This window comes from Gopherus flavomarginatus, chromosome 11 (genome assembly GCF_025201925.1).
Source record: "Gopherus flavomarginatus isolate rGopFla2 chromosome 11, rGopFla2.mat.asm, whole genome shotgun sequence".
NCBI lineage: Eukaryota > Metazoa > Chordata > Testudines > Testudinidae > Gopherus > Gopherus flavomarginatus.
In genome coordinates this window covers 30107278-30120905 of record NC_066627.1, presented here as the reverse complement: position 1 = coordinate 30120905, position 13628 = coordinate 30107278, and the positions used below count along the sequence as shown (strand labels likewise).

General features: G+C 42.2%; 1 protein-coding gene across 1 annotated transcript; it reads right to left on the bottom strand.

The window, feature by feature from the left end:
• Positions 1-1067: 1067 nt before the first annotated feature.
• Positions 1068-10234, bottom strand: LOC127030981 (protein FAM83D-A-like). Its single transcript, XM_050917661.1, has 4 exons — positions 9772-10234; positions 2714-2881; positions 1724-1848; positions 1068-1458 (listed from the first exon to the last, which is right to left on the bottom strand). The coding sequence occupies exons 1-4, from the start codon at positions 10231-10233 to the stop codon at positions 1068-1070; spliced, it is 1146 nt and encodes a 381-aa protein (XP_050773618.1). The 5' UTR covers position 10234.
• Between the last annotated feature and the right edge of the window lie 3394 nt (positions 10235-13628).

The window sequence follows — 13628 nt, the reverse complement described above, 5'->3', positions numbered from 1 at the left end:
CCCAGGAATAAACTGAAAGCAACTTCCCCTGTGCCTGTCAGGCAAGGTATGGAGAACGTACAATGATTTAACCAAGTAGGGCTTCATTTGGTTCTGCAAAAGCAAATAGGGAAAGCTTCAGCATAGAAAAAAAAAGTTTTCTAGAGAAATGAACACCTAAAAAAGATTTTTTATAATCTTTTTGCAACCTTATCAATACTTAATTACAAAACAAAAAGGATATTGTACATTTAAAATCATGCAATTTGTTCAAAAAAATAGCAAATTAAGGCACATCTATGTTTTAATGCTTCAAGTACTTCACTGTGCATTGTGTAATAAGTTGCCTAGGAAGAACCCCAACAGTGCTCTATATAAGCTTGAAAAGCATGTCTCTTTCACCAACAGAAGTTGATCCAATAAAAGATTTTACCTCACCCACCTTGTCTGTCTTATATCCTGAGACCAACATGGCCACAACAACACCAGTGCTTCAAAGCAGCTGATGCACTAACTTGCTCCACCTAGCTGCGGCCATTCATTTGAAAGAAGAGTGTGATGTCTGAGGCCCAGTAGGCTGACATAGATCTTTTTCCATCTAGTTGAGGTTATATGTTATGTTTGGCTATCCAGGTCACTTTTCAGTCAAATGTCCCTGGCTGGAGAGATTGCCAAACACAAGATTGAGCTTGGACCTGATTTCAGAGCAGAAGAGTGCCCCTCTCTATTTATTTTTCAGAAGGAGATCTTTAAGCAGTGTTCTTTTCAGTAGCTAGAATCTTTGGAATAACCAGAGCCGTTGAGTTAAGATGATACTGATCTAGTAGAGGATGGGAAAGTACAGGAGAATGACTGAAAACTAGAAGAAATTAACAAGAGTTATCCACATGCTGGAGGCAGAGACAATACCAGTCTTATGTTTGTTGGCCTGAGTTGTAGTGGTCTTCAGTAGAACCACTGTTTGAGTATTGCCTTCTCTCAATTTGAGGTTTGTTTTCCAGTGGCTACCATTACAACATTGGTTTGCAAGGAAGCATTGGATATGGACACAGTGGGCTCTTCTCATCTTTCAAGTTGAGGGACAGTGCTTACCTCTCTATGCTCCAACGTGGTCTCATGACTGCAGAGACATTCCTCTCAGTCAACGGTGGAGATGCTTGCATGATGATATTTGACTTACACTTTGCCTCCCTGGAGGCATACAAGAAACTCTGTTTCCTTCTCACGTTTCCTACAAATGCTCTAAGGTAGAAAAAATCCATTCTCAAGAAGTTTTCCTTCATCAAGTCACTGGGAACCTTTGTTCTCCTAATCAGCTGATTAAACATTCCACTCTTCTTGCAACTGGATGACAGTTTGGGGTTGATGGGCTTTGACTGTGCAAAAAGAATCCGGAATTCCAGGTCAAAATGTGCGACTGCTGGGCCCGACAGAATCAAGATGTTACTGCTGCTCAGTTTCCCATCAGTCCATGTGAAACTTAATAATGAGAAAATTCACAATGATGTTAAATAATACACCCACACAAAGGGTGAAATAGTGCCAATACATGTTCTCTTTCAATACAAGAAACTAGATTGTTACTGTACTACGGATAGTTAGTAACATTTTTTAGTGCAAACATCACATATGATCAACAGCTCATAAGAAAAAAAAACAGTTTTGTACTATTACCCTTCACCCCACAATCCAAAGAAGTCATAGTCATAGGAGACAAGGACATGAAAAGAAATAGGGTACTTGCCTGTAGGAACCTGTTGTCACTCTTATGCCATCAACCAAGATAAACTTTTCTTGGACCTTCCCCACAATTTTGACTCCTGACCTTGTGCAATAAGTGTTTCCCGATATAGTTCGAACTCTCATCAGCTGTTTGAAAGAGAAAAAACTTATTTAGGTTTCGACATATCAAAAGAAAAATGATTCCACCTAAGAGGGAAACTTACAAACATTAATGATAAAACAGAGTCCGAAGACCACTGTTGATCAGTTAACACAGGATGCTGCTGAGTGACATAAGATTCTCTCTCCTAAGGAGTCAAATGACCATTCAAAGGGGTTCTTGTGGCTTAGGGAGCAAAACATGAAGTCAACATCTGAACCAGAATTTAGGCTCCCTCATTATAAAGCAGTGAACCTTGATACTGTTGGACTAACGAGACCACTCAACGTATTTGTCCTTCAGGGATTAAGAAATGGACCAAACTGAACTAAAACCTCCTTTGCGTCCTTACAAAAGAGTGACTAAAATATAGTGGATTATGTGTTTACCCAGTCCCCTCCCCCTTTAAATAATTTATGTTTGTGGGAAGAGAACCTCTCTTCCAACAGATTTCCTAGAAGAAAGAAAAAAATTTAATCATCTGGGCCAGAAACATTAAGACATTCATCAGAAAGATTCCCAATTCTAAGGAAAGTCAATTTACTTTATGAGACGGCCAGAAAATTAAGGTTCAAGCTACAGCTATTTAAACAAAGAAAAGAGCATCTGCAGTGCTTTCAGCAATCCCACAACAAGTGTTAAAGACAAAAATCACTTCAATACATGGGTGTTACTGCACCTCTACAGACATCATTGTTTGTGCAGTTAGTGCCTTGTTTTTCAAGATCAGTTAAAACTTACAAAAAAAGAGCAAGAGCTACATAGATCCTATTTCTTTTGAAAACTCAGATGTTATGGTTGCAACAGGGCCAATAACCAAATATTTGTTGCCATAAGTATCACAGTGCCTACCTTCTCCTGCTCAAGATCAACTCCTAGATTTCTGCACATTTTCAGGAAGTGGGGAAATGAAGCACGATCTAAAAGGATGTACACACTAACTTTCTGCTTGCTACAGGCTTCCTGAAGGTCTTTGAAGATATCAATGTCTGTGAAGGTATCCATAACCACAGCAATAACCTGCAACAAATACAGAAGAAACCATTAGTTCAAGAAAACCTTGTGACCTATGTCTTATTTTTCTCAGCACGCCAGGGGAGATTTAGAAGGGGCAGAGGGGTGTATGAATCAATTTAGTTTCCAAATTAAGTAGTCCCCTGGTTGGTTTCCTTTTATCGATACCATATTCCCTAGACAAGTTTCCATTTTCCTTGCTACTTTTTTAAGTGTTATTTTATTGTGACATAGTCAACCTGTTCTGTCATTCTTAGCAGCATTCCACAAATGTGTCAAGTACTGGATAATTTAGATATCCAGGGGCTGGTGCAGCTACAACATTACATATTAGAGAGATAAGGTGGATGATGTAATATCTTTTATTGAACCAACTTGTTGATGACAGACAAATCCCTGGCTGAATCAGAGCCGTATGTGCAGGCTCTACAGTGGGAAAGCTTTTTATATTGCTCTGCATCAGAGGTGAGAGAGGACACCATGATACTGAGGGATGGAAGGGTAAGGAAATGGGTTTAGGTTAAACTAACAGCATTTCAAAGGGAAAACATATGGGTATTGCACAAATATGTTGCTTCACAGCACACCTAAAGTATATGGGTACCCATTATAATCAATCTCTGCATATCATCGCTTCCACAAAGTCATACATAGTAAAATGGAAACATAGATATTGAACTCGTAGGATGATGGCAGCCTGCTTCTTAGAGTATTCATTCTGTCCTTGACACTTACCATTTGATAACATATAAAAAGAAAGTACATTTAAGATTCTTTGCTACACCATCCACGCGGTTTCCTTTTGTACACCTGGAATTGCAATAGCAGGAACTAGAGAGTTTGTGAATAGAGACTACATCTCTTTGGTTCATAGAGTGCAAACGACACAATTAAATAGCTGAAGGCAGGTAACTGAATTGGGAAAGAGAGATTGCTGGCTGTCAGTCCTTTCTGCCAATGCATAAGTTACTCAGGAAAAGGAATCTTATATACTTTCAGAATCAAGTACTGAATCATCACTTATCAGGGAACACTATCTCCATTTGTCATTTGCTCAGCAGCATCTTGCTCACTGTTTAATTATATTTGTATTCTATGTTCCCTCTTGCGTATTGCATGACTTCACCCACAAGGCTGAAGCACACAGGTCTTAAGGTTCCTTCATTTCCCCCACCTCTAAATTGATCCCAAGACCCACCAGGGCAGGCAGGGACTACAGGCTGCTCTCCAACACCAGATGAATGGGCTAGTAAGAAGCTTACTTAGAAACATTTTTTTAGAGATAGGCGTTTCACCACCAGCCTTCCACAACCAAATAGTTGACCTTTGATACCATTCAACCACTTAATAAACGGAGATATGGGAATGGGGAGTAAATATCCAGTCCAAAACAGAACTTTGGCAAGATGGTTAATTCTTAGCTTGAAGTTTCTTACACTGAAGTACCCTAAGTTGGAGATGCAACACAAACGCAAGCCATTTTGATAGACATGCAGAGTTTGTGGGATTGTGTCCTCTTCCTGTAAAATGTATTGCTTGAAGAGAAGGACTTTTTCAGTCCCAAAACTTGGAAAGGATCACTGACTTCACCAGTGATATCTGCAAACGGTTCGAGTATGCAAGGAAAAGAAACTTCTCAGCACAGCAAATATCTTCACGGGTGTGAACTGGTTTCCCCTTTACTATCATTTCTTTAGATGAGAAGAAATGCTGAGGATCCTTACTGTATTGTCATTAGTAAGGCTGTCAAGTGATTAAAAAAAATCACAATTAATCACGATTAAAAAAATCATCATGATTAATCGCACAATAAAATACCATTTATTTACATATTTTGTATGTTTTCTACATTTTCAAATATATTGATTTCAATTACAACATAGATCAGAGTACAGTGCTCACTTTATTTTTATTACAAATATTTGTGCTGAAAAAAATATTTTTCAATTCACTTCATACAAGTACTGTAATGCAATCTCTTTATCATGAAAGTTGAACTTACAAATGTAGAATGATGTACAAAAAACTAACTGCATTAAAAAATAAAACAATGTAAAACCTTAGAGACTACAAGCCCATGGAATCCTACTTCTTGTTCAGCCAATCGCTCAGACAAACAAGTTTGTTTACATTTGCAGGAGATAATGCTGCCCGCTTCTTGATTACAATGTCACCTGAAAGTGAGAACAGGTGTGCACATAGCACTTTTGTAGCTGGCACTGCAAGGTATTTACATGCTGTCATAAACTGATAGTTAAGAGTTAATGGAACAGAAGTACTTCATATCTCTTTTGTCTGTAAACGGTTAACAAGATCAGTGAGCCTGGCTGTCACCTGACCAGAGGACCAATCAGGGGACAGGATACTTTCAAATCTTGAGGGAGGGAAGTTTTTGTGCTGTGCTGTTAGTTTTTGGTTGTTGTTCACTCTGGGGGCTCAGAGGGACCAGACGTGCAACCAGGTTTCTCTCCAATCTCTCAGATACAGGCTCTTATAAGTTCAGAACAGTGAGTACTAGATAGATAAGGCGAGTTAGGTTATGTTTGTTTTCTTTATTTGCGGATGTGTATTTGGCTGGAAGGAGTTCAAATGTGTATTTTGCTGAAAGGATTTTAATTTGTACTTGTATACTTAGGCTGGGAGGGTATTCCCAGTGTCTATAGCTGAAAGACCCTGTAACATATTCCATTTAAAATTTACAAAGATAATTTTTACTGTTTTTCTCTCTTTAATTAAAAGCTTTTTTTGTTTAAGAACCTGATTGTTTTTTTATTCTGGTGTGAGACCCCAGAGGACAGGGTCTGGATTCACCAGGGAATTGGTGGGGAGAAAGGAGGGAAGGGGGAGAGAGAGGCTAGTTTCTCTCTGCGTTAGGATTACTGTCTCTTTCAGGGAGAGTCTGGGAGGGGGAGAGAGAAGGAGGGGGGGAAGGTGTATTTTCCTCTCTGTTTAAGATTCAAGGAGTTTGAATCACAGTAATCTTCCAGGGTAACCCAGGGAGGGGAATCCTGGGAGAGGCAACGGTGGGGGAAAAGGGTTTACTTTACTTGTGGTAAGATCCAGAGGGTCTGGGTCTTGGGGTTCCCCAGTAGAGGTCTTGAGGGGACCAGAGTGTACCAGGCACTGAAATTCCTGGTTGGTGGCAGTGCTACAGGTTCTAAGCAGGTAATTGAGCTTAGATGAATTCATGCTGGTACCCCATCTTTTGGACGCTAAGGTTCGGAGTGGGGACTTATACCATGACACATGCCAAATATGCTAAACATTTGTATGCCCCTTCATGTTTCAATCATCATCCCAGAGGACATGCGTCCATGCTGATGGCAGGTTCTGCTCGATAACAGTGCAGACTGGCGCATGTTAACTTTCATCATCTGAGTCAGATGCCACCAGCAGACTTTTTTTTTTCATAGTTCAAGTTATGTAGTTTCCAGATTGGAGTGCTGCTCTTTTAAGACTTCTGAAAGCATGCTCCACACCTTGTCCCTCTCAGATTTTGGAAGGCACTTCAGATTATTAAACCTTGGGTCGAGTGCTGTAGCTATCTTTAGAAATCTAACATTGCACTTTCTTTGTGTTTTGTCAAATCTGCAGTGATAGTGTTCTTAAAATAAAAAACATGTGCTGGTTCATCATCGGAGACTTCTATAACATGAAATATATTGCTGAATGCAGGTAAAACAGCAGGAGACTACTGTTCACTCCCCTCACCCCCCCGGGGAACTCAGTCAAAATTTAATTAATGCATTTTTTTTTAAACAAGTGTCACCAGCATGGATGCATGTTCTCTAGAATGGTGGACAAAGCATGAAAGGGCTTATGTATGTTTAGCATATCTGACATGTAAATACCTTGCAATGCTGGCTACAAAATTGCCATGCGAATGCTAGTTCTTATTTACAATGTCACCTAAAGTGAGAGGCAGGCAGCATTACCTCCTGAAAATGTTGTATGTCTTAGCAATTGATTGAACAAGAAGCAGGACTGAGTGGACTTATAGACTTAAAGTTTTACATTGTTTTGTTTTTGAGGGCAGTTATGGAACAAACAAACAAAAAATGCATTTGTAAATTGAACTTTCACAACAAAAGTGATTGCATTATGGTACTCATATGAGGTGAATTGAAAATTACTATTTTTCTTTTTTTTATAATGTTTACAGCGCAAATATTTGTAATCAAAATAATATAAAGTGAGCACTGTAGACTCTATTCTGTGTTGTATTTAAAATCAATATATTTTAAAATGTAGAAAAAATCCAAAAATATTTAATAAACTTCAATTAGTATTCTATTGTTTAATAATGTGATTAAAACTGCAATTAATCTTAATTCATTTTTTTTAGTTAATTGCATGAGTTAACTGTGATTAATAGACAGCTCTAATCATTAGGGATCCCATGACATTTTGAACAAAGGAAGCATTATTAGTCTAGATGGTCTGGCCAAGATCCAGCTTGGATAATTACACTCTGCCTTCATAGCTGATATCATAGGGAGAAATCTAAGTAGAGATGTTCTTCAGTTCTCCTCTGAAAAACTTAAGTGGGACTAACTTGGTTTGAGCATTGGCCTGCTAAACCCAGGGTTGTGAACTCAATCCTTGAGGGGGCGATTTGGGGATTGGTCCTGCTTAGAGCAGGGGGTTGGACTAGATGATCTCTTGAGGTCCCTTCCAACCCTAATAATCTATGATTCTAACTTAAGTCAGCCTCACTTCAGGCCCCGGCAAAATCACAGAGCAGGTCCTCAAGGAATTCATTTTGAAGAAGTTGGAGAAGAGGAAGGTGATCAGGAACATTCAACATCGATTCATCAAGGGCAAGTCATGCCTGACCAACCTGATTGCCTTCAGTGATGAGATAACTGGCTCTGTGGATATGGGGAAAGCGGTGGATGTGATATAGCTTGACTGTAGCAAAGCTTTTCATACAGTCTCCCACAGTATTCTTGCCAGCAAGTTAAAGAAATATGGATTGGATGAATGGACTATAAGGTGGATAGAAAGCTGGCTGGATTATCAGACTCAATGGGTAATGATCAATGGCTCAATGTCTAGTTGGCAGCCGGTATTAAGCAGAGTGCCCAGGGGTCAGTCCTGGGGTCGGTTTTGTTCAACATCTTTATTTATGATCTGTATGATGGGATGGATTGCACCCTCAGCAAGTTCGCAGATGACACTAAAATGGAGGGAAAAGGTAGATTAGCTAGAGTGTAGGGATAGGATCTAGAGTGACCTAGACAAATTGGAGGATTGGGCCAAAAGAAATCTGATGAGGTTCAATAAGGACAAATGCAGAGTCCTGCACTTAGGAAGGAAGAATCCCATGGACCACTACAGGCTGGGGACGGACTGGCTAAGCAGCAGTTCTGCAGAAAAGGACTTGGGGATTACAATGGATGAGAAGCTGGATATGAGTCAGTAGTGTGCCCTTGTTGCCAAGAAGGCCAATGGCATGTTGGGCTGTATTAGTATGAGAACTGCCAGCAGATCAAGGGAAGTGATTATTCCCTTCTATTTGGCACTGGTGAGGCCACATCTGGAGTATTGCATTCAGTTTTGGTCCCCCCTTCCCCCCCACTACAGAAGGGATGTGGACAAATTGGAAAGAGTCCAGCAGAGGGCAACGAAAATTATTAGAAGCCCAGGGCACATGACTTACGGAGAGTGAGGTGGGATTTGTCAGGTGTCCCCCTTCCCCCTGCATTCTGCTTACCCTATCTCCATACAGCAGGGGTGACACGGAAGGGAGCTAGCTGGCAGCAGCTGCTGTCTCCACTTGCTGATCTACTTTAAAAGGCAGTGTACTTAGAGTGGGGTTGGCATATTAAATGGGGCAATGCACATCTCTCTCTCACACACACACAGGGTATGTATCTCTGTCTGCCATGCTGTCTTCCCTTCCTCCATTTGTGCTGCCTTGTAGAGCATGAAGCTACATTAACAACAATGTATTAACCCTTGAGGACTCAGCCAAGTGCTAGATCATTTAGCAGTAAGGCATTCCCTAGGAAATATCCCACCCTCTTCCTCCACCACCTCAACCAAGTTTCACAATCACCATTGCAGTGTACAATGTTAAATTGTCTGTTTAAAACTTAAATACTGTGTGTGTATATATAGTCTTGTCTGGTGAAAAAAATTCCCTTGAACCTAATCTCCCCAAATTTACATTAATTCTTATGGGGAAATTGGGTTCACTTAACATCGTTTTGCATAAAGTCACATTTTTCAGGAACAATACGACAACATTAACCGAGGAGTTACTGTACAAGCAGAAGGCTGCAATATTCCATCCTAGAGGTGGCATGAGTGATCTCTAGGTGAATTATGTACATAGCACCCATTGTGCGTTAAGACAAAAGTTATCAGGTTTTACTTAAAAGACACACTGTGCGATGGTGTGATACTAAGGTGCTACAAAAGTATTTTGGGATGACCACATTACTCGTAATTGCCGAGGTCCCAAGTGAACTAACCAAGACCAATGAGTGTCCATAAGCACACTACACTATCATTTATTCTGCATAGAACACATAGGTTGCCGAAAGACTAGTTTCTAAAGTATGATAGATTTTATCCCAAAGCAGACAGGATCCCTGCCCTGAGGAGCTTCTCTCTTCCTTCATTCTGCTGCAGGATGTCACATGTTTTTGCAAGACCAAACATTAAAGTGGTGATTTAAAAAAAATGCAATAAATAATAATGCGAAGGTGCAGATTTCAGAATTTAATCCTGGCTGGCTGGAGTTTAGGGACCAAAGCCAGGGGGTCATTAGTGCAACACTGGCGCCCAGGCTCCTAGTTCCCCCGGCACGGAAGAGCGCTGGCAGCGCAGTATCCCCCGGGCTTTCCCTGGGCGCCCGGAGGAGGAGGCGGCTCAGGCAGGGGACTCACCTCCCTGGCCGAGCGGATCTGCCTGCGCACCGCCTCCTTGCAGCTGTAGATGGTCTCCCCGAAGCTGGGCTGGAAAAGCGCCTCCACGCGGGTGAGGCCGCGGTACGAGCCGCTGGAGAATCCCGGCCAGCCCAGCTCCAGCACGGGCGGCTCCACGTCCGACTGCTCGGGGAAGTAGGTGAGCGAGGAGCAGTCCAGCGAGGCGCTGAGCGAGGGCTCGGCCGCCCCGTCCTCTGCCCCGGCGGGCGGCGCGGCCGCCTGGAGGATGGCCTGGATCTCGGGCTCCGAGAGGAAGCCGGGCACCTTCTCCCGGCGCAGGAAAGCGCGGAACGCGGCCCGGCCGCCCGCCACCAGCTCCTCCAGCGCCAGCCGCTGCGCCTCGCTGTAGAGCTCGGGCGAGCTCGGCTCCCCGGGGGGCCAGCGGCCCGGCGCGTCCTCCAGGCACTGGGACTGGTTCGCCATAGGGAGCCGCGGCCGCCGCTGCCAGCCCGCAAGTGGCGCGGCCACTAAACTAGGCCTTTTATGGGGAGTTTTAAACCCAGCCAACGCCCCCTCACCCCGATTCTCCTCCACCTCCCACCCAGCGCGGGGCCCTGCCTCCTCCTCTTGCACCTTCCCAGGCTGAAGGGAGCGACGGTCGTTGAGTTCAAGCGGCTGGTAGCCGGCTCCCTGATGCCCCAGCTCACCTTGGTAGGAGATGCCCTAACTCAAGCTGAGCAGCTGCTGGAGCGGGCCAGGGAGAAGCAATGGCGAGTCTCTAACTCTACCGGTCCCTGCTTTCTTCCCACGCTCCCTACCTAGCAATCCCTTGTGTAACCCAATCAGCTCTGGGAATGGCTACCCTGCCCCAGGGGGCTGCCAATGAATGATTGAAAATAGTTGTAGAAAGAGAGCACATTCAGCACAGGAGACCTGCTACCACAATAACTGCACCTGTCTTGTTCTTGCCTGTAATCACTAAAATTGCATTTACAGACCTGCATGGGGAGGGTCATTTTGTTTACTCTGATTTCTCATCCTCTTAGCATGAAAGAGCCCTTCCAGACATGCATCTGACAAAGTGAGTATTCACCCACTAAAGCTTATGTTCCAATACATCTGTTAGTCCATAAGGTGCCACAGGACTCTTTGTCGCTTTTTACAACACCAGACTAACAGGGCTACCCCACTGATACTTCCAGAAGGTGGTGAACTCCTACTGCCCAGGTAGCAAGTAGCCAAAATAAAAGCAAGGCATTAGCCTACTCCACCCCCTTTTGCCAAAAGCTGTCTGGATGAAAGCTAAAGCTTCAGAGGCCACAGCTGTAAGTCATGTTAACAGTCATTCTACCCCTTTTCTTCAGAATAAACCATATCAGAGGAATGTTTGAAACTGCAAGAATAAACCCAGGGTCTCTTCCACAGCACTGTTGTTTCCCCAAAAGAAGTCTAGTGTCTAGAGAATAGGCTATTATGAAGAGTAGAATAGGTATGCTACATCTTGACAACATTTGACTTCTTCCATGTGCTGTTTATGGTGGTTAATAGCACTAGAATTAATTCCCGCCTCTCCCCCTAGCTGGAAAATATAATCCAGATAGAAAATGCTTATTAAGTGAAGAAGAGTCAAAATCCCAAGTAGAAGGAAAGAAACGAAGATAAGGAAAAGTCATAATTAAGAAAACGCACACTGCAAATTCATTGTTTAAATTAATTTGTGAAGTAAAATACTTTCTGCTGATGGGAAAATACTGTATAGCAGTATAATGTAACATTGTAAAGAGGACATGAAAGAAGGAAGGTTTTCAAATAGAGTTTAAAAAGGAGAAAAGTGCTACTATACATGAAGCATGGAATAAATCCCTCACATGGCTACTAAAGTGTTCATTGACTAGCTCTCTGCAACCTCTGCAGTGGCTGATGAGGGGATTTCTCACCACTGAGCCACTTTTTTTTTTACTGGTTTAAACAGTGCTAGTGCAGCCAGGGCTTTAAAGCCAGATCCTCCTCTCCTCACAGTTGCATGGTAGCATAAAACAATGAACTGTCACCTTTTCCCATGTAAGGAGGTTGAAATGCACAAAGTAGCCACTTTTGCGCATAGGTATGAGTACCACTACCAACAAGAAACATAGAACAGATGCTGACATTACTAGAGAAATGTTACTGCATTTAACCAGCTTGTGTTGTAGACAAGTTAGATATAGGATACCATATACCTTTCGACTCACTGGCATAGAGGAGAGGGTCCAGTAAGAAAGCTGGCTTGTTCCACCCATTGCACACAAACTCACTGAAAGTGAGAACTCTGTAGTATATTTATGAGACCTGAAGTTACAGTTTTACAAAAGTGGAAATCAGACTGGCCAGTGAAGGTTCTGTCCATGCAGCTATCAGCTATTGTAGCTTGCTGAGAATAAACATCCTGGTAGAGGGCTTATTCCTTCACCCTCTCGCTTCCCTGGTCCTTCTCGCATGAATGAGAGCAACAATACCCGAAGTCCAAAGGTGCAAACACTTTGATGTTTTTTGGGATGAACTTCCAGCAAGCATGATTCCAGTTTCCTTCCTCAGTGTCCCACTTCCCAGCTCTGGCAGCACAGAGCCTTGCCTGTGTCCCTGTTCCCATTCCCCTCCCCTTAGCAAAACATGATTTCAATTCCCCCATCCCCATTTCCTCCTTACTTCCCGATTGACTGCAGACTGTATAGTAAAACTTGAGTTCTGCTTAGCTATACCTTAACCAATCATTTTACTGAAATTTAACTAACCAATCCTAACACATTGTAACATGGTTATTTAACCAATTATATCCCATCATCTTAATTGGTTTACACCCAAAAGAATTAATTCTACAGCAGACAGAAACAATCACAGAACCAGACAGAGATTATACAGACCAAAAAATAGGAAAGTGGAGACTACAGTGATAGAACAATACAGAAAAGAGGATTTCACATCCCAGCTATTGATAAGTGAGTTCTTGCCAGACAGGATGCTATCAAACTAAGTATCCTTTTACATCTTCTAGGCTTGTCCCTTTCTCTGGAGGTGACAGGAATATCAGGACAGGATTGTATTCCTAACAGCCCAATAGCACCTTATTTCAATGTGACTAGTTTGGAATGTAAGGATGTGGCCATATACTTCCCAGTTTATGGCTGCCTCTGCTGGTTGGCCGAAGGCCTTAGCTTAAGAACAGGGCCTCAGACTCTCACAGTAAGAGAAGGCCCTTAAACCAGCAGACAGTGATTTTGATTCTTCCTTTTATACTTCTATAACTAGCTAAGTGATAAGAATACACCTAAATTCTTAAAGTATAGGCCTTTGCAGACAGGCCTGAATATCTATATCCTAACATCCCACAGTAGGTTAGAAGGATTTAGCTTCCTCCATCTCAGCATCTCTCTAGGTGATCAAGATAGATCAGAATTAGTAACCGTTCCTCACTTCTGAAAGATTTATGGAATACAGGTAATCTCTGAAATAGAGGCAGCAGTGTTAGAGGTATGGTACTTGCAAGGATTATACTTCCCCCGCAACCCTCTACCAATTGTTGTAGGTTTCTAATTTTTTTTAAAAATGTTTCTCTCTGCTTCTTGGTAAGAGAAAGACACACAAACAGGAAAACTATAGTGGAGAAAACAATGGAACTGCAATAGACAAAGTGCTATCAGTTACCACACTTAAAAGAAATTGTTTTCCTTGTATTTTTCCTACTTAATTATTTATAACAGTAGGTAGCACATCTTCACACAAATTTAATTAAGATGATGGCATCCACTTGTTGCAACCTACACATTTAGATTACATGAATGTAAAGATTATGCAATGTCATTGTGTGAAGAAGTCACTGCTGTGCAGGGCTGTCAGCTAGA